Source organism: Catharus ustulatus, chromosome 8 (genome assembly GCF_009819885.2).
Source record: "Catharus ustulatus isolate bCatUst1 chromosome 8, bCatUst1.pri.v2, whole genome shotgun sequence".
In the NCBI taxonomy this organism is placed as follows: Eukaryota; Metazoa; Chordata; class Aves; order Passeriformes; family Turdidae; genus Catharus; species Catharus ustulatus.
The window spans coordinates 16,333,300-16,355,761 of NC_046228.1; the positions used below are offsets into that span (position 1 = coordinate 16,333,300).

The following is a 22,462-nucleotide window of genomic DNA, read 5'->3' on the forward strand; positions in this document are numbered from 1 at the left end:
AAATTTATAAAAGAGCAAAAATTGAACTTTTCTGCTCCTTTTGCAGTGTCCGTAGCCGCAAGGATCTGAAAGACCTTTTTGATGTTTATGCTGTGCCTTGCAATCGATCTGGCTTAGACCCTGCTCCACTTTATACTAATCTGAAGATTGATGAAAATAGCAGTGGATTCCAGCCTGATTTAGGTTTGTTAAAGGGAAAAATGCAACTGTTAGACTGCTGAGCAACTTCAGTTATTTGCTTTAATAAAATGTGTCTCAGTCAGTCCCATTATCAGTTACCAGTTTAAGTAGAGGACTGCTGCCGTGCCTCCACTAATGTGCAGCTAGCAGGACATAAGACAAAAATGAAGGGAAGGAAAAGTATTCCAGCTTCCCATTTGCCAGATATATTTGTAACTGGTAATAGCAGAGGAATAAAGCTTGTTGCTGAATGGCTTAGCCCAGGGATCTGTACAGGTTGTAGGAGCCCTGGAAGGACTAAAACACTGAGCAAATGTAGGGAGGAGAAATGAGGAGGTTGTGCCCTGTGTCCCATTTGGTTGTTTTTTTCTTATCTAGTTTCCTAGTGGATCTGCTTTATGTGGGATAAAGGAGAAGGAAGCCTCTGTCCCCCTCTACATTCCTCAGTTACCATAATCTAAGTCTGGGACTTTGACTACAAGTAAAGAAAACAGTCTTTGTGCCAATCAGCTTGTGGGGAGTGTGCAGAACAATTGGCATATGAAACTAGAAGAAGATAAAGGGTGGTTGAACAGGAGGGGTGTGGGGTTGCACACAGTGAAGGAAATGCTTTGAGGCTGTTTGTGGTGGTGAGAGGCAGCAGGAGAATCCTGGGTGTGTAGTAAGCTGTGGATCCATGTTGAAGGTTCCAGGATTTTGTTCAGAGTAATTGGACACCTGTAGTTCTCTCACATGCATGCTTAATGCTCTCGCTTTTATTAGTGGATGGTTTTGTTCTAATTTACTGTGTCAGTGCTAAAACACCCAGTGAGATACTTGTGTGTATTGTATACTACATTATATTCTATACAGGGTATGTAATACACATAATTGTTTAGCTTATATTTTTATTTCCTCATTTTTCTTTTAAGATTTGTTGACTAGAAATGTTTCAGACCTTGGTTTATTCATTAAGAGCAGGCAGCAGCTATCAGACAACCAGAGGCAAATATCTGATGCTATTGCTGCTGCCAGCATCGTAACCAATGGCACTGGAGTTGAAAGTACATCACTAGGAGTATTTGGAGTAGGAATCCAGCAACTGAATGACTTCCTAGTGAATTGCCAAGGAGAGCACTGCACCTATGATGAAATCCTCAGTATTATCCAGGTCTGTAATACAAATATCTTTCATTTCCTTTACACTGGAACTCCTGTTGCTTCCATTTTCCCCCATTATCATTGTATGCTGTTCAGAATAGCATCTGTGGGGGTATCTCCTTTCACACTGTTATTGTCTCTGCAGTTTACTTGAATTTAAAATTTAATACTATCTTTATTTTGGGCTAGAAAATTGTATGGTTGTCCATAAATGTATCCACTTTAAAAATGCAAATGAATAGTTTTATTAACTATGTGTACTTTAGCAGGGAAGGGATGTCACCACCTAGGAAAAGTGTTCGTCACAAATCTTTTATTTCTCACATTTGATTGAGCATAATCTTGCTTTGGAACTTTAAAAAGCACCATTTCCACGTATTTTTGTTTTATTGTAAAAAAAAATTTCCAGAGCAAACATGGACATTTTATTGCCTTATATATCACGGCTGAAGATTTTAGAAAGTGTGTAGAAAAATTTTTATTCCTCCAAACATCCATAATTAATATACTCCAAAATGGAGCCCCCATTTAGCAGTTAACCAGGGCTAAAAACTGTATATAACTATCAACATATAAGATAGAATTGCAGAGTTTAAAAGACAGAAATTATAAAAAAACTTTAAATTGGAATACCACAACTCTAATTGAGATGGTAGTATGTTGTATTTAATCACACTAGATAGGAGTAGGACACCTGAACATAAATCTTTCTAAATTTCAACTAAATTGCTACCTCAGCTTTGAACAGAAGGTTGGATTAGGCAATCTCCCAACATCCCTTTCAACCTGAATGGTTCTTTGATTTATGATTATGATTTTAGTATGCTTGTGAAGTAATTTGTAAAACACAGTTTGCGGGCACTTGATTACTTCATCCACAAAAAGTCTGTTTACCTACTAACTGTTTAGTGCTATAAGCAGACTACACATAAAAGCATTACAAAGACATATTTCTAAGAATTGTTATTATATATATATCTTTGATTTCTTCCTCCTTTTAGAAATTTGAACCTAGTGTGAACATGTGCCAGCAGGGGCTGCTATCTTTTGAAGGATTTGCAAGGTAATTACTTAAGTGCTTTTTAATACATATATATATATCTGTGTGTGTGTGTGTGTGTAAAAAGATGATACCAGTGTATTGATGCTTCTTGGAGAGTCACAAAATGCTCAGCACAGCATAAAATTTCCTCACATCTTCTCATTTCTAGATTTTTGATGGATAAAGACAACTTTGCCTCTAAAAATGATGAATCACAGGAGAATGCTGAGGACTTGCACTTTCCTCTCTCATATTACTACATAGAATCCTCACACAATACTTACCTTACTGGCCATCAGCTTAAAGGGGAGTCCTCAGTGGAGCTCTACAGCCAGGTATGCAGGATTGGATTGTCGTGTAGCTTTCAACATGAACTTGTTTGTTTTACTGGAAACTTTCAAGAACATGACCTTTTTGCTTTGAAAATCTAAATGTCCTAAACCTCTGCTTGCAAAATGTTGGAAAACATGACGTGTGGGAAAGCTGCCTGTAAGCACAGTTGTGCTCAAATGCCTTTTCTAAGGCAAAAAAATGGGTTTAGTTTGAGATTCATAGCATTTAGACACCAGTCAGTCTGACCCAACCTACTAAAATTAGACTTTCCCACAGGAAAGACTGATCTAATATTTTAGTTCATTCAGATGTCAGAAACACTACTGAAATACTGTACATTGCACTGCAAAGACAAATTTCAAATAGAACTATAACTTCTAAAAACATTACTTCTAGGAATATTCTAGTTTTTAGACTTTATGCCTGATTGGTGGTGATCAGGGAAGGAACAATTTGTCCCTTGGGCTTTCAGTTCTGTGTTTGTTTGTATATATATATTTGTATGTCTATGTATTTACAAAATGCTGGAGAAAGCATGAAGCTTCCTGTCAGTAGTGTTTTCATTATGCTGAGAGTTAGTGACTCACCACTGAGAAAGGACTCATCTGGTGTCCCATGTGCTCCTTCACCTGGGGCTGTAGACAGAGAAGTGAGGCTGTTAGGAAATCCTGAATAACATGAATGCACCAAGTAAAGCAATTGCAGAGGTTCCTGCAGTAGCACTGCACACTGATCTTAATATTGTGTTGGTAATGAATGGGAAGTGAGATGGAGATCAATTGCCTTAAAGTTTGCATGATTAAGAAAAGCTTCTTCCTGTCCCTCAAGTTGTTGATGCCAGCTGAAGGGGCACTTGGTTCTGGTGGAGTGCCAGCTATGGACAAAACTGTCTGAAATTAAATTTTTCAGGTTTGGAGTAGTAGTAATTTTTTCTTTGTTCATGAATGGTTTTGCTGGAAATGGGTTTGATTGTTGAGATCTTTCTGTTCAGTAAAATATTAAATTGTAGTACAGATGACAGGCACGCTAAATACTGATAGCAGTAATAAGCTGGGCTACCAAGAGAGGGGTTAGCTCATCTCTTCCTTCATCCTTCCTCTTTGCTTCCTTCATTGTTTTTTCTAGCAATGGCTTTCTAAGATAAATACATGAATAATTTAAAAATTGATAAATTAATTGATGGCTGTAAACAGCTTAATATAATTGATTAAGATGTCCTGGCACATTTCCATTTTAACTATTCTCATAGAAGTTTCTTAAGACTTCATTTTCAGACTGTCTTTTATTTATGAAACTAACAATAATAAAAAAACCCAGCAAACAAACTACACGTGCTTTTCCTATAAACTGTTATGGAAGCAATCTGAAATAAATTACCATGTTACTTAATAGCTGTTTTTGCAAGTGGAAATATGGGAATGTTTCTCTCAGAAAATTAAGCTATGCATTAAGAACCACCTTCTGCAAACAGACTCCACGTGTCCTGTACAATACCATCAATTTGAAAACTTTATGGTAATTCTCCCAGGAACATAGATATTTCACTTAATTTTCCCATTCTTTATCAATGGGAAATAAGGCATTCAGTTAGGGAATGCAGTTAGCTGGGGACTGTACCTTCTGTGGGCTGTTTACTTCACAGAGACTGCTCTTTCCAGGATTTTACTGACTCACTGGGCTTTCATTCAGCTCTGCAATGTCTGCCTTCTGCTTTGATGGCATGATACTGTGGCTTAGATGTGCTTACACTGTTCAATTGCATTGCAGGTTCTTTTACAAGGCTGCAGAAGTGTAGAATTGGACTGCTGGGATGGTGATGATGGCATGCCTATCATTTATCATGGGCACACTCTTACTACAAAGATCTCTTTTAAGGTATGCTGGTAATTGCATATAGAAACAAAAAAGTGAAAAGTAATTTTTTCTGTAACAAAGGGAAAAAATAATTGCTTCCTAGAAAAATGCAAATTCTAATGGGGCTAAATTCTAATAGAATATAAACTATAGATTATGTCATTATTTCATTATGAAATTCTGAGTGGTAAATATACTTTCAAATTAGTTTTTATAGTGTAATTTCCTGTCTTTTTGTTGCTACATAAGTAATAGAAGTAGGTGTTATCATTTGTGTAGTAACAAGATGCCAGCTTGTTTAGCACAAGGTAGCCTCTTCCTTCTTGCAGAGGAAAGCAGGTACCCCCTCTGAGCCAGCAGTAGGTTACCTGAAAGCTGCAGAACACTCCCATGTCCTTTCAAAGGCTCTGTCTCTCACAGGAGGTGGTTGAGGCCATCGATCGCAACGCGTTCATCACCTCCGACATGCCGGTCATCATCTCCATAGAGAACCACTGCTCACTGCCCCAGCAGCGCAAGATGGCCGAGATCTTCAAGGTAGCCATCAGCTGTGCTGAGTCATTCCAAGCACGTGCCGTGGGGTTTTCCATAACACATCACCTGTTCTTGGTGTTTCAGAATGTATTTGGAGATAAGTTGGTGACGAAGTTTTTATTTGAGAGTGACTTTTCTGATGATCCCATGCTGCCTTCCCCGGACCAACTGAGAAGAAAAATCCTGCTTAAAAACAAGAAGCTGAAAGCCCATCAAACACCAGTGGATATATTGAAACAAAAGGTAAAGTCCTTCCTTAACAGCAAGCAGTGAGACCAACTCTTGCTAGAATAGTTCATTTGTGTTTGAAGTTTTTGCTATTTCCAAATGTACAGCAGAATAATCTAATGCACGTTCCTACTTGGAAAACTCACTGTATAGTGCTTTCAGATAAATAGACAACACATATATTAAATTATAGCTACAGCTTAACTAAATTTCAGTGTATATTAATTTTATAGAACTTCATAATATTATGATTAACACCACATGCCCTGTGTGACAAACATAAATGAATCTTTTTCTCTGAGGCTATAACATTTACAGTAAATTCACGACTATAAGGCGCACCCTTTTGACTAAAATCTCCCCCCAAAACCGGAAGTGCGCCTTATAGTCCGGTGCGCCTTATCTGATCTACAAAGTTGCGACATTTGCCACCCCGGAAGTGAGAGCCCGTCAGCATCGGGGCCTCCCCCGTGCGGGGCGGGTCCGCCGGCATCGGGGCCTCCCCCACGCGGGGCGGGCCCACCGGCATCGGGGCCTCCCCGCCGGCATCGGGGCCACCCACGCGCGGGGCCGGCCCGCCGGCATCGGGGCCGCCCCCGCGCGGGGCGGACCCGCTGGCATCGGGGGCTCCCCGCCGGCATCGGGGCCGCCCCCGCGCGGGACGGACCCGCCGGCTTCGGGGCCGCCCCCGCGCGGGGCGGACTCGCCGGCATCGGGGCCGCCCCCGCGCGGGGCGGACCCGCCAGCTTCGGGGTCGTCCCCGCCGGCATCGGGGCCGTCCCCGCGCGGGGCGGACCCGCCGGTTTCGAGGCCGCCCCCGCGCGGGGCCGGCCCGCCGACATTGGGACGGCTCCCTTGCGGGGGGTGTGAAAGCCGCAGGAATCGGATCGGCTGCTGCGCGGGGGGGGCGAAAGCCCCCGGAATCACGGCGGCCGCCGCGCGGGGGGAGCGAAAGCCCCCGGAAACACGGCGGCCGCCGCGTGGGGGGGGCGAAAGCCCCCGGAAGCACGACGGCCGCCGCGCGGGTGGGGGGCGAAAGCCCCCGGAAACACGGCGGCCGCCGCGCGGGTGGGGCGAAAGCCCCCGGAATCATGGCGGCCGCCGCGCAGTGGGGGCGAAAGCCCCCGGAATCATGGCGGCCGCCGCGCGGTGGGGGCGAAAGCCCCCGGAATCACCGCGGCCGCCGCGCGGGGGGGGCGAAAGCCGCCGGAAGCACCGCGGCCGCCACGCGGGGGAGCGAAAGCCGCCGGAAGCACCGCGGCCGCCGCGCGGGGTGGGGCGAAAACCGCCGGAATCACAGCGGCTGCCATGCGGAGAGGGGGAAAGCCGCGAGAATCGGAGCGGCTGCCACGCGGGGAGGGGGCAAGCAGCTGGAATCGGGGCAGCGGCGGCACGGGGCAAGCCTGCCGGCATTGGGTCACCCGGAGCGCCAGGGAACTCCCAGAACAGCGGGGCCCTGGGGATGCTGCACGGAGCGGCGGTGGGCATAGCCTGGCCCTGCCGGGTACAGGCAGGCCCGGGAGCCAATGGCTGCCGGATTGAGGCGGGGCCTCGGCCAGCAAGCGTGCGGGAGGAGCTGGGGGCGGAGCCTCGCTGCAAAAAAAAACCCGGTGCGCCTTATAGACCGGTGCGCCTTATCTGATCTACAAAGTTGCAAAATGTGCCGGCTCCCGGGGGGTGCGCCTTATAGTCCGGTGCGCCTTATGGTCGTGAAATTACTGTACTATTCATGTTTATTGAGAAGTAGTGATATGCACTGAGTATGTGTTTATTTACAGTAAGTAGTAATTTTTGGTAGAGTTCTGCTTTGTTTCTTTTTTTCAAATTCAAGCCAGGCAAACACTCGATTCATTACTGACTTTTTGTGGGGGACTCTGCTATTCAAGTAGTGTTTATTCCCGTGTGAGAATTTTTTTATTTCTGAAAAATAAGGTTGCATCTCATGTAGCCTCAATCTAATAATGTCCATGGTTAGTCAGCAGTTTGATTGAATTCTTGAAAGCAAATTGCCATTACCCCAAATGTAAACACAATTGCATTAGACTTAAAGTCTTGTTATCAGATGAGTAAATCACATAGATCATACCAGTATATGGATATTCTGCATCTTTTGAAAAATATTTAACTGTTTCTGAAGCAGCATATCTCAGACTGGAAAAAAGTAGTCTTGAATGATGTGCAACTTGGACATTTTCCCATAATTAATTAGGTTTCATATCTTATTGTTTTTCTTGAAATACAAGTTCTCTTTACATTCAAACCCTAAAGTGGTATTTTAGCTTGGCCTTAACAATCTTACTTATTTCTCACTTAATATATTCAGTGCTTTCATATAAGCAATACAAGATTCAAACAGTGATGAAAACTTTTTCTTTTTAACAGTACTTAGCAATAATGCAGTAAGTGTTTCTGTTGTTGTAGGCTCACCAGCTGGCACATTTGCAAGCACAGGCTAGCAATGGTGCTAGCAACCCCCCACCTACCAATGAAGAGGAGGAAGATGAAGAGGATGAATATGACTATGACTATGAATCTCTCTCTGATGGTAACTATATTTGTTTGTTTGTTTGTTACAGCACTTTTGTTAGAACTGTAGCAATAAGATGTGATTATTCTAGTTCAGGAATGAGCTGGGTAAGCAGTGTCCTTGCACGAGTCTGGAAAGGCTGAAATTCTTCAGCTGGTAGAAAAGAGGACTAAGGGGTGAATTGGAAGCAGGTTTACTAAGTCACAAAGTGATGGATTAAGGGAAGCACAGAATGTTACTTGCTAGATCTGACAGGTGCTCAGTAAAACAAGAGGAAGATCAGTCTAAAACAGGTAAAATATTTGTTTGTGCAACTGGTAGTAAACTTCTGGAATGTGTTGCCAGGGGCAACTGCAGAGACAAATGGCATCAGCATATTAAAAAAATAAGGATTGGACAAATTCATGGACAGATTTATAAGCAGATGTTATAGGTAGCAGTATTTGGTCCAACATCCCTATTATTCAGTGAATGTGGTTGTTGGGGTGGCGGTTAGTGGCTGGTTGCTTTGTTGCCACTGTTAGAGAAGACTGAGCTAGATGGACAGCTGGTCTGACACAGCTGGGGATGCTCCCCTGAGTGGGCAGTGAAGTGCTTCGCTCACTGCACCTTTAATTCTGGTGGGGACCCGTTTAAGTTCTAGGTGCCACATTCAGAGAAGGTGTAAGGCTTGAGCACGTCCTGCAGCACAGGACTTCTTTCCAGGTGGTCTCTTGTTTACATTCCTTGCTTCTGTGTTGAGTGATTTAAAAAATAGTCACAAAATTAACGAATGCAGTTCAAGACTTAGCACTGCTTGTGGAATGGCAATGTTATTTATGAGTTTGATGTCAATGCTGCCTTCAGTTGTGTTTTGCTTGAAAGTTGGCCTAGCTGGCTACTTGAGCACACTCATTGTGAGGAATGGGAGGAGATGGTGTAGATGTAAATTGCTGTGAAAACTCAAATCTTTGCTAACAGATTTGCCAAGGAAATTCTGCAAACTGATTGCAGTAAGTGACTTTTGAACACTGTTCTAGTTAAGACAAGATTTGAGAAATCTGAAGCTAGCAAGAAACATTCTCACCTTCACAAGTATATGAAGGAATCCGCAGCATGATTTACTACTTTGTTACAATGATTGTTCTTTGAAGTCTTCAATTATGTTAATATTTTGGTAAAGCTAATCTAAATAACGGTCTGTAAACTTTCTAAAAGAGATTCAGTTTTATTTTTCTTACTGATGCATTTTTTTGTGTAAGGCTAATAGTTTTACAACTGACACTTTTCATTTCTCTGGCTCTAAATCTTAATTCCCTTTACTCTTATTCCCTCTCTGACTCATTTCCCTTTAGCTGATGTCCTTAATGCTTCTCCTGCTCCTAACACCCAGGAAGGTAAAAGCCACTTGGTTGAGCATTTTAACTGCATGAAATCAGCACTGCATCTTCAGTCTGTTCAATGTGACAGTGTGAATATATAGTTTCTACTTCATAGTATAAATGCAAGCATATATTCCTATATGGCATTGTTAACTGGTCAGAAACTGGTAGAAGCCTGCATGTGTGACACTTGTTATGCTTTAAAAGAATATGGTCAAAGCATCAGGAATATCAGGAATAAATTTAAACCATTCCTTTTGTGACAACTGCAGTATTTTGGTCCAGAAAGGCCACATCATTGTTAGGCATACTATTCTCTGAAAAATATGTAGCTTTGAAGAGGTATTTCTATAGATGTAAAAATACCTATGCATGGTGAAAGTAAGGAGAGGAAGGCCAAAACTTGCTGTACAAAATGCGTAGTACATATTTGATGGAGTTAACTTTGTTTGGACTTTGGCATTTGTTTGTCATTCAGGATTTTCAGTGGTTTTCAGATGGCAAACTTAATTCTTTAAAATTAATTCTTGGTTTAAAAGATCTTCTAAACACAAAAGGATGTGCTTTAAAGGAAGGGCAATGTCATAACCAAATCCAAGCATTACATTTTTAAATAGAAGGTTGCTACTAGAGGATGATGCTTTGACCTGTAAATGCATTATTTTAGCATCTGCTTATTCATATGTTTCACAGCACTGTCCACAAATACTGTCCATTCAAATTAAATTTCCAGTTGAAATTGTTTAGCTTTATGTTTATTAAAATCCCATTAATTTTTAGATAATATTCTTGAAGATCGACCTGAAAATAAATTATCAAGTGATAAACTGCAATTTGAATATAATGAAGAGACTGCCAAACGACTAAAGAAGGCTGATTGTGCTACTTACAATAATAAAGGAAAGGTAGTTCTGCTTTTTTCCCCTTTCATCTCATCTGCACTTTGGTATATTGCCAGGTTCAGAAGGATTTGGACAGTTTAGGTAACTGAGAGATCAGATAGCAAGTGCACTTTAATGAAGAGAAACAATAGAAAGAATGGAAAGACACCAGAGAAAATAGCCTAAGTAGAAAAAATGCTCAACATAGTGTTCAAGAAAAGTCCCCAGAGGTTATAGTATATATGGGGTGCTTGGCTGAAAATTAATACTGATGGAACTGAAATCTTCAGCATATTTGTGTTTCAAAATAAGTTTAAAATACTGCACTATGAAATCAGATGATCACAGCACCTCTTATTAAATCATCTGAAAAAGGAACCGATGTATTGCTGTTTAGTGTATTCAGATTCTGCTCAACATGGATGTGTTTTGTCTAAATGTTTGTAGAACTGATTCTGAACAAGGCCTTTGCACTATTGCAGAATCAGTAACAGGTATTGATCAGAAATGTGGGCACAGGAGGGAGGTTTGTTAGGTGAGCACAGAAATCATATAGAAAGAAAGAGATAAAATTTATCAAAGACATAGGTAAGATATGTAAGAGTTCTTCCACATTCAGTAATACTATTAGTAAATGTTCTTGGTGTTGTCACTCAGGTTTACGACATGGAGCTGGGTGAAGAATTCTATCTTCCACAAAATAAGAAGGAAAGTAGACAAATAGCCCCAGAGCTATCAGATCTCGTCATTTATTGTCAAGCTGTAAAGTTCCCGGGTAAGTACACTGCCCTGTTTTATTGCTTTCAGCTTTCTAATTCCTGGAGACATCATGTTTATGTTTCGAATTAGTTTGAAGTAGTCGAGGAGGCTCGTTCTTCGTGATTTGGTAGTCTTCATAATAGCAGCTCCTGGCTGAGAAGTAGTGTTCATAAATTATGTGAATGCATACTGTTTGTCATATTAAAATGTTTACAAAAGTGAAATTTGCCAGTCTTCACAACTTAGACAACTGCTTCACTGCCAAATGCCGGATGACAGAAAGCTTTATCTTAAGGGCTCTGAGTTTCCATGTAAGGACCTACTGAATTAAGAAGGAAAATATTCTTAAGACCTTGCAGGTAGAATGTCCACATTTCTGTAAGTGACCTCTGTTTAGTGTGTTTCACCTTTGCCTGCAGCTGCTTTTTCTGTTCTTTCCCAAGTGGACAGGACAGGAGAGGAGCCATTTACAGGGGTAAAGCGCCTTTTTATGGGGTGGGTGAAGGCAGCTGCTTGCACACTCTCACTCAGTCTTCATGGAAGCAGTTATGGAAATTGGACAATCTTTTTCACTACAAAAGGATGAATAACTTTTGTAGAGAAAACGAGAGGGAGTAACTGAAGAGATCACTGATAGGCACTTGTTCAGTACTGAAATATGAGGTTGGGTATATTTTGGCTTATACTATGCACATAAATACTTGTAAATTGAGAATTTATTGTTTATTGATATGTTTAATACTTTGGATGAAAACTCTGCTCTTTAGTGCAATGGTTCTCTGTGGAAAAGTTGGTAGTTCTGCCAAACCATGATCTTATACAAACAGAACTATAATCAGATTAGAGAAGCTAACCAAACATAAAATAGTGTCAAATAGGCAAGATAAATGTGCTGGAAAATGGAGAGATATTATTGTATAATCTTTTATAACTTTAAAAATTGTAGGTGTCACTTGTAAAAATAATGAATTCTAAAAATTCTTTTTAATGAAATCTGCAATGAGATATCTTTCAAGTAAAATATTTTCTTTCAAAGAAAGTTATTCAAGATTAAACGGGGATAGTTTGGGTGGTTCCAAGCATTTTGACACATAAAAAAAATTCTGATGGAAAACTTTGATATATTTAATTTTTAATGTAATACTGGTTATTAAAGAAATACCTCCTTTTCTTCTCAGATTTCTTCCTCTTGCTTTAAAAGGGTCATGAATAGAACAATTAAGAAAATTATCTCCTTTCACAGATGAACACATAAAGCTGTAGAAATTACCTTTCTGACAGACTTTGTCCCCTTTGAGACAAATACTGCCTGGCAAAGTAGGCATCCATGGCCACCATGCCACTGACTGGATTCCTCTGCTCAGCCAGAGGGCACAGATGTGGTGCACTGCCCTACCCCAGTGTTGTGCATTAATGATGGGAACAAGGCTGGGAGATCCATAACTGTAACTCTAGTGCCTGTGCTCTTAACCAGCTCAGAAAATGCAAATTTGGAAATAGGGAGGGCAGAATTCATGTCAGTGTCTGATCAATGGTGTAAATACTTTATTTCTCCTGTCTTCATTTATTTTTGTTCTGTGTTTACACTTGCCTACGTCCCTGAATGTTAATCACTGATTTGTGACTATAAAAAAGGACAAGGACCATGATGTTCACTTACCCTAACCTACTGGGTAACACAGACTTCCCTAAATGTCCCCTGATCAAAACAGAATTTATCATGTGGAGAAATAACATTTCTTGTTTATAAAACCTCTGGTAACAAGGAACCCACCATGGCTCTTGTTGTTTCTGAGCTCTTTGGCCGTACAGTCCTTGCTTAACTTGAGTTTCAGTGTGTTGGATATCATTACACCATTATGTGAGAGGCTGAAGGTGTGTTCTGTGGGGTCACCCGTGCTGAGTGGAGCACCCCTGAGAACTGCTACTGGCACATGGCTCATCACCTTGGTGCTGAGATCCTTACACAGTGAGTAGAGAAACTGAGTACATAAAAGCAGGATTTGCACAATCAAGTGAAGGGAGAGCTCACCAGCATGAAATTCAGTCACTGTCTCCATCATATCAGATTATCTGCCCCTGTGGTATCACTTTTCAAGAAATTAAAGTGAACATAAAAAGGGGCACCCTTGTTACAGATAAAAATGTTGTAAATTCCCTTTTAAGGTCTGCAAGCCCACAGACTTTCTGTTGGTCTGAAACACATGGTGAGAAGGTGGTGATTACAGTTTAACCTGCTGTGTTAGGATGCTGACAAGGAGAAAGGCAGGGAAGCTTTCAGTCCTCTGGATTAAATCCAGCAGCAGTAAAGCAATGTGCTTGTATCCAACACATGGCATGGGCACTAAATTCTGTAACTCAAAGAACATGGCACAGGGGCTGTAGGGAAACACAAAACATTTCCTATGACACTGTGGTAGTACAATAGGATATATGTACAGTATTGTGGGATCTAAGCTGGTCCTACTTTCACCAGAGAGTTGGACCAGATGACTTCCGTATCCTTATCAACCTCTATTATTTTGCAAATTAATGATTCTATGAATTGGTAAAGCTGTATTTGTAGTTTAAATTGGAGTGAAAAATGGAGTTTTTCTGAGGGAAGAGATGTGTAACATGGGAGAGACTGAAAGGAAACTCCCAGGTGCAGTGTGCCTGTCCTGTGGCCATCACACTGTGGGTTCAGCCAGCCCTAGGGCTCTGCACTGCACTCTCTGGTGATTTATGAGGTTAGTTTGTTTCCTCAGTGACTGTCTCCACAACAGGGTTTTGAAACCTGGATCTTACTTGCTAAATCTATTTGATCCATTGAAAACTGGGTTTAAATAGTGCTGGAAACAAACAATGCATAATTCCTCATTCTTCTAGTCAATTCATATTCCTCGATCCCAGTTTCTACCAAATCTTTCTTATTTATGTGTATGCTTTGACCCAAAGAGACAATACATCTCCAACATGGAAAATATTTATGTGTATTCTGAATTTTACTAACCCAAGCAGTTCCATTGAAACTCTGTGCATAATTTTAGTAAGTACATGTACACATGCCATAAAGATTGAGAGCTGAAAATTTGCAGCTGTGGGCAGACTTCAGTCAGAAAGAGGCCAGTGTATCCCCTTTGTGATTTATGTTTGTATTTGAAATATTAGTTTTAAATCCAGAACTGCCTTCAGGCAGGTGTGAGTTCATGTGAATGAATGTGGAATGTTTTAGGAGTCACAGCTAGGCATGTAAGAGTGTATTTGCTTTGTTACATTCTATATCACAAATACATCTTGGGTCTCTGAGAGCATCCCACATCTCACTGCTGTGGGTGTCAGAACAATTATTGTGCATTTTAATTTTGATCTGCTCTGTGCTCTCTCTAAGCCAACAGAAAAAAATTGACCTTAAGTGGGATTAAGTCTGTTTACTTCACTAGGATTCAGGTCATAATTTTAATGATTATGTTTCTAGAAGGCACAAGTTTGAATAATAGCTATACTAGAGCTACCCAGCTCCACTCCTAGTGGAGCCATTAAATATGTAATGGATTTTGCACACCTAACTGTATTACCCAACACTGAAATACAAATAAGCAGAGGATGAAAACATTTTGAAGTTAAAATGTTTAACTGACAGCATTTGGACATATTATATTATATTATAATCATAATCTTGCATTTATTTAATTATGTAGGTATCAACCTAGATGAATTCCATTATATTCACTACTGTATAGATTTATTGCTTCTGTAGAAAAGACTTTTATTTTTTAAAGTTTTTTCTAGGATAAATACATTGGGAATCTTACTGCAGATTTTTTTAGTATCAGTTTGGACCATTTAGTAATTTGGAAAAAAGCCTTTACCTTCCTCAAGCCAAGAGAAAAGTTTTATCACAGAAAGAGAATTGTATATTGTACTGTTTTATATGAGTTTCTATATATGTTATATAAATGCATATATATATGCATTATATATAAAACCATACATAATATATACATGTACAAAAGTGTGTATATATGTAAAGATGTTAAAATTAAATTGTGGAGAAAAATACACAGCTTGTCCTGTGTGCTCTACAACAGGAGTATTCATGCCTTCAAAAATAATGTAAAATATGGTGGAAAATGACATGCCCTCTTGGTCATGTTTTTTGGCTCATTTATTTTACATTTATGGGAACAGGCTTGTCAACTCTAAACCCATCTGGCTCTAGCAGAGGAAAAGAAAGAAAAAGCAGGAAGTCCATTTTTGGCAACAATCCTGGCAGGCTGAGCCCTGGGGAGTCAGCTGCTCTTGCCAAAGCATCTGGAAAAGGTAACGTTAGCATCTTCTTTCACCAGTCACGTGGAATGACACTGTAATCCAACACATGTACCAGACCAAGTTGTTAAAGATCAAATACTTTCCAATGTGTAAAACATTAAACTTTGGAATGGTTTTTCATTAGCACAGCAGCTATTACAGTACCACTATTACAACTGAAGTGGCGAGTGTGGAATATTAGGATTACTTGATCAGAAATATGATGACCCTAATTCATAAACAATTGAAAACTAATGTGCATTTTAAATATCTTAAAGTTTATATTTTTAAAGATATAAGTGAATATTGTCAAAGTACAACTGAAAGCCAGGAGACTGTTGAGCTGATCCAGAAAAGAATTTTTATTGTCTGAAATAGAACTTAGTGGCCTAAAATTCAGCCAAGTCCAAACGTGTAATTGTGCAAATTAGACTCTGCAGGTCATTCAGTTTGTGAACCTGGAAAATTGTGCGTCTGCTTATGAGCAGATGTAAAGAAATACAGAGAAAGTACAGGAAAGGTTCTGGAGCAGGTATAAGACATAGATCCCCTGCCTTTCAAGTGATTGCCATAAACAGATATTTTGTACTCATTTTCTGGCTCAGGGAGGGTTGTATTTCTTACAGCCCAAAGGCATGACTGCAGCAGACAGGAGAGATTTCCTTCTAGAGGCCAGTGTCCTAAAAGTGAAGAATTGTGGTGCCTAAAGCATATAAGTGTCTTGCTGCCTTTTTCCCCTAATTTTTGCAGTCTTCATAAACTGTCTGTTTGGAAAATCAGCAGATGGCTTTCATTCTTGCCTCTCTTCCTCATGTAAAATGTATAAATGAGAAGAAGGGAATTTTATTCCTTTATTTTATTCAGACAAATGCCAATTAGGTATTTATTTATGAAAGTGGTTGTTAGCACATCTAATCATGGTATTATTTCAATACTTGAATGTTGTGTTTCCTGTCATGGATTGTTCTTACTCTGTGAGAAGGACTGTGACACTTGTCCTGAGTAGTGTCATTTCCCAGGGTCACCTTTTTCTACCATAACCAAAGCACACACAGATGCTCCACTAGAAAACATTGAAGTTCTGGAGTCTCTGCCCCTGCAGCTTTACCTTGGGCCCTGTTTATTTTCCAGGTCCTTTTGATGCGATGCGGCAGACGTGGGAAGATCCTTGCTGTCCCTACAACTCTCCAGCTTCCCTCAGTGCCATCATCAGGACACCCAAGTGCTACCACATCTCGTCCCTGAACGAGAACGCTGCCAAGCGGCTCTGCAGGCGCTATTCCCAGAAGCTGATCCAGCACACCACCTGCCAGCTGCTGAGGACCTACCCTGCCGCCACGCGCATCGACTCCTCCAATCCCCACCCCCTGATCTTCTGGCTCCATGGGGTGCAGCTCGTGGCTCTGAACTACCAAACAGATGGTGAGGCTACACAAACCCAGCTTTAATATGTTTGAAATGTGATAGAAGGTCTTAAGTCGTGAATTTGTATTTTCCCTGTTTACTTTTCCCTGCTCTCCTGAGGGACCTTCCTGTATGTGCACCCCTGCACAGGCAGGTTCATATCACATCAGTCTGGTGCTTGACAGCAGTGACCTCAGAGTCCAGGAGCTTTGTGCCAGTGCACCAGGTCCCCTGATAACCCAGAAGTGCCTGGACAGCAACACTTCCATTTTTATATTTATTTTATTGCTGAAGGTTTTTTTTTCCTCCCTGTTCAAGTAACTCTTATCCTATTCTGATAACTTCAAGCATGAAAGGGTATTGAACTATTTTTCACTTGGAAGTGCTGCCCTGGATGCTGGTTTAATGTTCATCAAAACGTTTTTGGGATATTTGCTATCCTATCTTGTGTTCCTTCACATTTTCGATAGGAGATCCCTACAATGCTCTTTCATTCTGCAGTTCAGGGCACATTCCTAGAAACTTCTCAGAGAACTGGTGCAGGCAAGCCCTACAGTTCAATAAAGACAATGGAAAGGAGAAGAATAAACTGTTTGTAGAGTTTTGTGTAATTATTGAATAGATTGGATACTTAAATTACAGCTAGTTCTGAAAACCAGGAATAGTACACAACTAAAATAATTTTTTCAAAGATACTTCAAACACGACTTTGTCTTCACTGTTACAGTTTTTCCATTGTACCATTGCTCTCTGTCAGTTTTGGTGCCTTAATTTCACAGATCTTCCTCTGCAACTCAATGCAGCAATGTTTGAGGCTAATGGTGGCTGTGGATATGTTTTGAAACCTCCAGTTCTGTGGGATAAAAACTGTTCAATGTACCAGCAGTTCTGTCCATTGGAAAGAGACCTTGATAATAAAGAACCAGCTATATATTCTTTAACAGTAAGTACATGAAAAGGGAATTTCATATACAGGCAAACAGATGTAGACAATATACAACTACAGTCTTTAACCAGCATTAGAGTCATACTTCTAAATGTCTTTATTTTATTGTATTGGCTGATTTGTATCCATAGTTACTTCCCCTATTTCCTTCACGGTGTTTGTTGAAACTGAGTCCTGAAAGAATTTTCCCTGGGACTACACAACTGTGTAAAATTGCCCATGTGCCTTGATGTTTTATACATTTGTGAATACTTAAAAAGCTGCACAAAAAGCCATTATGAAAAGCTGTACTGAATCTTGAAAAAATATTTTTTGTAAGTTATATAACAAGATACATAATTCATGGATTTGTGGCCAAAAAAATGTACTCTCAGAAGCTAGTCCTTTCCAGGAAATGTGTCAGAAAAGTGAGATTCATAGGACTCAGAATTCTCCCAGCTGTGGTAATTGCACCCTTAATTCTTGTGTATGCCAAAGCAAGCCAGAGCTCAGTGCCATCACCCCAGAGTAATGGAGAAGAAAATGTGATCCTTTTTGACTACATTTTTGGTACATTCTTTCTGGATCAATGTTCAGATGCCTTGAACAGTTGTATAGTGTATTTTTTCAGGGGAAAGATACCACAGCAGTGGTGTTTGGGGTGGGAGGGTTGAGGGAGCTCTGCTTTTGCACTTGCTGCCCTGGCAATCACAAAAGTGAGTGTTGTAATTAATTCAGCATGTTAACAAGCTGTGCTTAGGGGTGTGCTGAGCAGTATTTAGCTCAGGACCGTGACAGCATAGGGTTGACAGCTCCTCTGATTGTTCTCTGTGCTCCTCGGCTGCAGATCGTGTCTGGCCAGAACGTCTGCCCCAGCAACAGCACGGGCAGCCCCTGCATCGAGATCGACGTGCTGGGGATGCCCCTGGACAGCTGCCACTTCCGCACCAAGCCCATCCACCGCAACACACTCAACCCCATGTGGAACGAGCAGTTCCTGTTCCGCGTGCACTTCGAGGATTTGGTCTTCCTCCGGTTCGCCGTTGTTGAAAATAACAGCTCAGCTGTAACAGCTCAGAGAATCATCCCCCTAAAAGCGCTCAAGAGAGGTACGGTATAGTTCCTAAGCCAGAATGGTCCAGCAGATTCTGGGCTGAATCCTTCCAGAGGGAAATTTGTAATCAGTTGCATTTTTCTGGAGGAGACAGGGAGCAAATACCAGACAATACACTACGGCCTGGCGGTACAGTGCTGATCTAAACTCCCTGGGAGCTGGCAGCCACCCCAGTGACTTGTAAAAAGTCTGATCCTGTGCTGTTGTGGGAGCATCTCCTGCTCTGATCATCAGGGTGCTCCTGAGGCTGTGGTCACCTGGACTGGCTGCTCCCTTAGGGAGCTTGGTGTGGTTTCACTCCTGCCTTGTCCTTTGCCCAAGAAACTGCTGTTAGAGCTGATCACTGTGCAGAGGGGAATTGCACTTCTCGAAGCCATGGCTGGAGGGGAGTTGAAGAACGGGTGAAAAAAGGGTAAATGAGAGATCAGGAAACATCACTAATTGTGTGACACTGGGGCAGGGAGTTTCCATGTCGCCATGTTTTTACATTTACTTTGTACCACTGTAACATCACACAACTGTCTGGGTTGGCATATGAGGAGATTTGGCCATACACATGCACTTTCCAATCAGAATTTGACCTTGCTTCATTCATGTTCTGATATTTAGATCTTTTATGTAGGACTGTATTGAATATTATGGTAAAACAAAGGCAGGTTGCTCTGCGAGCCCCTCAGCAGTAAGATTTGTGTTACACTGCTGTACAGAGTGTTAATGCAGTATTATTACAGTGCTTCAAATCCCACCTGTGTGGCAAAGTGTAGCTATAAATACAGCAAATTTGAGTTTTCCATTTATGAGACTTGTGTCCTAGGATGTGGCAAAGTATTTACAGAAGGATTTTTCCTCTTTAGGCTACAGACATGTCCAGCTCCATAACCTACACAATGAAACATTAGAAATTTCCAGTTTGTTCATAAACAGTCGGAGAATGGAAGAAAGTCCCTCTGGAAACACTCTGCCTGCATCTGTGGTAATTTAATTTTTGTTTGTGTGCCTGGATTACATGTACTCTTGGTTTAATAACTACTGTGATGAGAAGATATATAGGGCCAGAGTGTTCAAAGATGTTAGCCCTCAAACCTGCACATTCTTCAGACATACCTTGATGCCTGCTTGGTTTTTTTTGCGTTGGTGGAAGTAAGGTTATCCCTAGATAAAACTGTGAGAAGGTAAATCTTTTCAAAGTCTGGCTCCACTGCTGTATTTAGGTGTAAAAGAAGAAATGTGCTCCTTGACTGGGGGAATGTGGATGAACAGTCAGGTTCAGTGCAGCCTCAGGCATTCCTTTGTGCATGAATTGTAAGCAAAGCATTTGAGAGAAAAAAAAAAAAAAAGAAAAAAGAAAAAAGGGAAGATGCAAATTACCAACAACTTTGAAATAATGAGAGTAAAATTGATTTCTATTACAAGAAAATATTAACTCTGTAGTTCCATAAATACATACAGATTTATATATGGCTGTGCACATCCATGGTTATATGTGCAAATATGTATACATACATACAGATATTTGTATATCTAAAAATATGTGTGCATAGATGCAATTTTTGTTTAAAAGTCCTTACTATTAGGTTACCTGGGTTGCTTGTGTTTTGGCAACTTTAAACATATATTTTATCATTTTACTGACTCCTAAAGTGTTAGATAAAACCTTCTGAGCTCCCGTGTCTAGAGCAGATCTGTTGCAGATATTACCTCCTGTGAATACATGGCAAACTTGTATCTTAGTGAATTACTAGGTAGAAAGGAAGAACAAATAGTTCAGAGGTTAAAACAGAGGTTTTAATTCAGTGATCTGTATGCTGAATCCAAATATCTGAGCTCAGCTAGAGTGGGGAATGAGTGATTGAGGTTGGCCCTTTGTCCGGTGGTAGTTTATGTATTTCCACTGGAAAAGTTCCTTTTTCTTCTTTCTCTTCAGCTTCAAGATACAATGCAGGCTTTTGGAGGGTTTGTTGGGGGGTTTTAGATGCCTTGATCCATAGTGTAAGAGCCATGTATGAACTGAACAGCTTTGCTCTGTCAAGGCCCTTACGACTTGTGTGTACAGTTTATTTTAAGCAACCTAGAAATAACATGCTTGTGTAAAAACATCCAGTAACCTGTTGAATGTTGTCTGAACAGTTGTTTAGCATGGGAGAAAGGAAAGCTGCCGTGACTTACAAAGTGACAGTTCATGGAATTCCAGGCCCGGAGCCTTTCACTGTTTTCAGTGTAAGTGCAGGGACCACGGCCGCACAGCTGCTCCATCAGGTGAGCTTCCTGCTGAATTGCAGACTCTTCATTGCCAGAATCCACACTGACATCCTTCTGGACCTCTGTCTCCCTGTGTTTCTCACACACAGGGTCGTTGTAGTTCATTCATCAAAGCAAGGGGTGCTTTTAGAAATGCATTGCTGTGGAATTAATTACGCAGCAAACACACAACATGGAATTTTCCCAATCTTGACTTCAGAGAATGTGTTTATAATCTCAGAACATATTTCCTATTAGTATTTTAATATTTGGGCATATGCAGAGGAGAAAATCTTTTTAGTCGACGGGGGTAATGGGTTCTCCTTACAACAAAGGCAAACATTTCTGCACAATTCTTTGAACAGAGAGTAAAAGTTAGAGGGCTAAGTTCATGAGTAGAAAACCAGTTCACTCAGCAGGGATTGTTATTCTAGCAGTGGGAAAAGACTGTACTGTCCTGGGATTATGAATAAATTTTCTGGCCAGCCAAAAAGGACCGAAATAATCTCAAATAGTACTGCCTTGTCTGGAAGAGTTGAACTGCTTGGCTGGGCTAAAGAGAACAGGACATTACCCTGGAGTAAAATATCTGAATAATAAATAGCACATCAAAAATCCTGCCTGCACTGTCAGAATAGTTACTGATTCTTAAAAGCTTCCTTACCGATTCTTAAAGCTTCCTTATTCATTCTCATTTATAACTACTAATTATGCAGTGTTTATATTTAGCATTCTGATTATTGTATGTTGTCTGTCTTAGCTCTTGGCTACCATAAAAGGCACCGAGTCATGCGCTGCAGACTATTTTCTGATGGAAGAGAAAAGTTTTATATCTAAGGAAAAGAGTGAATGCAGAAAACCACCATTCCAGAGAATGATTGGTCCTGAAGAAGGGCTAGTGCAGCTTTTAAACAGTTGGTTCCCAGAAGAAGGATATGTTGGAAGAATTATCTTTAAAACTCGAGAGGAAGTAAGTCTGTTTTAGATAAATTATTATTTAAAGGTAGCAAAAAATAGCTCTTAGATCACAAAACAAAAGGCTGCAGTATTTGTTTCACTGCTTGGTGCGTAATTCAGTGCTGTGTGCATTATTTAGAAACAAACTTAACTCTTGAGTGAGAAGCACAACTGGACTTTATACTCCTGTGTGACACCGACTGGAGCTCCCTCAGCTCCAGTATCAGCTGTGTGGTGTTTATTCATTATGACTTAGTCAAACAGTGACTCTGTTTGGAGTGACAGTTCTAATTTAATGCAAATCTAGATTATGCCATGACAGGAAATTGATATAAAGAGAATAGTTAATACCAAAGGATCACAGATAACAGAACTCCAGAAAACCACCATCGATTTAGATGGCAGCAACTTTTCATCTGTCTAGAAAAATTAGAAATAATTTTAATATTAAAAAATAAGCCTAAATGCCTCAAAGGATGATTAAATTATCAATTATAGGCTAAAATAATGAAATAGGTGATTTCTTTTAATTTAAAGGAGGAAGATTACTTCAGTTTACACTATGAGCAAAGCATCTACAGCTTAAAATATTGAGGCTTGTGAGACAAGAGACCAAAAAGCAGGAGAAAGACATTTAATTATTCCATTTTCAGGGGCACTTTCTTTGGTCAGTTTGGCAAATAAAAATGCTTGCT

At 40.6% G+C, this 22,462-nt stretch overlaps 1 protein-coding gene across 4 annotated transcripts in view; it reads left to right on the plus strand.

The window, feature by feature from the left end:
* Window positions 1-22,462, plus strand: part of PLCE1 (phospholipase C epsilon 1) — a 142,385-nt gene that overhangs the window by 111,817 nt on the left and 8,106 nt on the right. For 2 of the 4 annotated variants that reach the window (XM_033065666.1, XM_042779482.1), the window contains 18 exons: window positions 47-183; window positions 1,092-1,330; window positions 2,322-2,383; window positions 2,532-2,697; window positions 4,463-4,570; window positions 4,970-5,086; window positions 5,168-5,326; window positions 7,733-7,856; window positions 9,173-9,214; window positions 9,980-10,104; window positions 10,738-10,855; window positions 15,010-15,141; window positions 16,261-16,551; window positions 17,313-17,476; window positions 18,306-18,567; window positions 19,427-19,545; window positions 20,700-20,828; window positions 21,571-21,780. In XM_033065666.1, coding sequence (XP_032921557.1) covers window positions 47-183; window positions 1,092-1,330; window positions 2,322-2,383; window positions 2,532-2,697; window positions 4,463-4,570; window positions 4,970-5,086; window positions 5,168-5,326; window positions 7,733-7,856; window positions 9,173-9,214; window positions 9,980-10,104; window positions 10,738-10,855; window positions 15,010-15,141; window positions 16,261-16,551; window positions 17,313-17,476; window positions 18,306-18,567; window positions 19,427-19,545; window positions 20,700-20,828; window positions 21,571-21,780 — 2,704 coding nt within the window. The remainder of the gene's footprint in view (window positions 1-46; window positions 184-1,091; window positions 1,331-2,321; window positions 2,384-2,531; window positions 2,698-4,462; window positions 4,571-4,969; window positions 5,087-5,167; window positions 5,327-7,732; window positions 7,857-9,172; window positions 9,215-9,979; window positions 10,105-10,737; window positions 10,856-15,009; window positions 15,142-16,260; window positions 16,552-17,312; window positions 17,477-18,305; window positions 18,568-19,426; window positions 19,546-20,699; window positions 20,829-21,570; window positions 21,781-22,462) is intronic. The other 2 variants (XM_033065667.1, XM_033065669.1) reach the window with 1 other exon arrangement.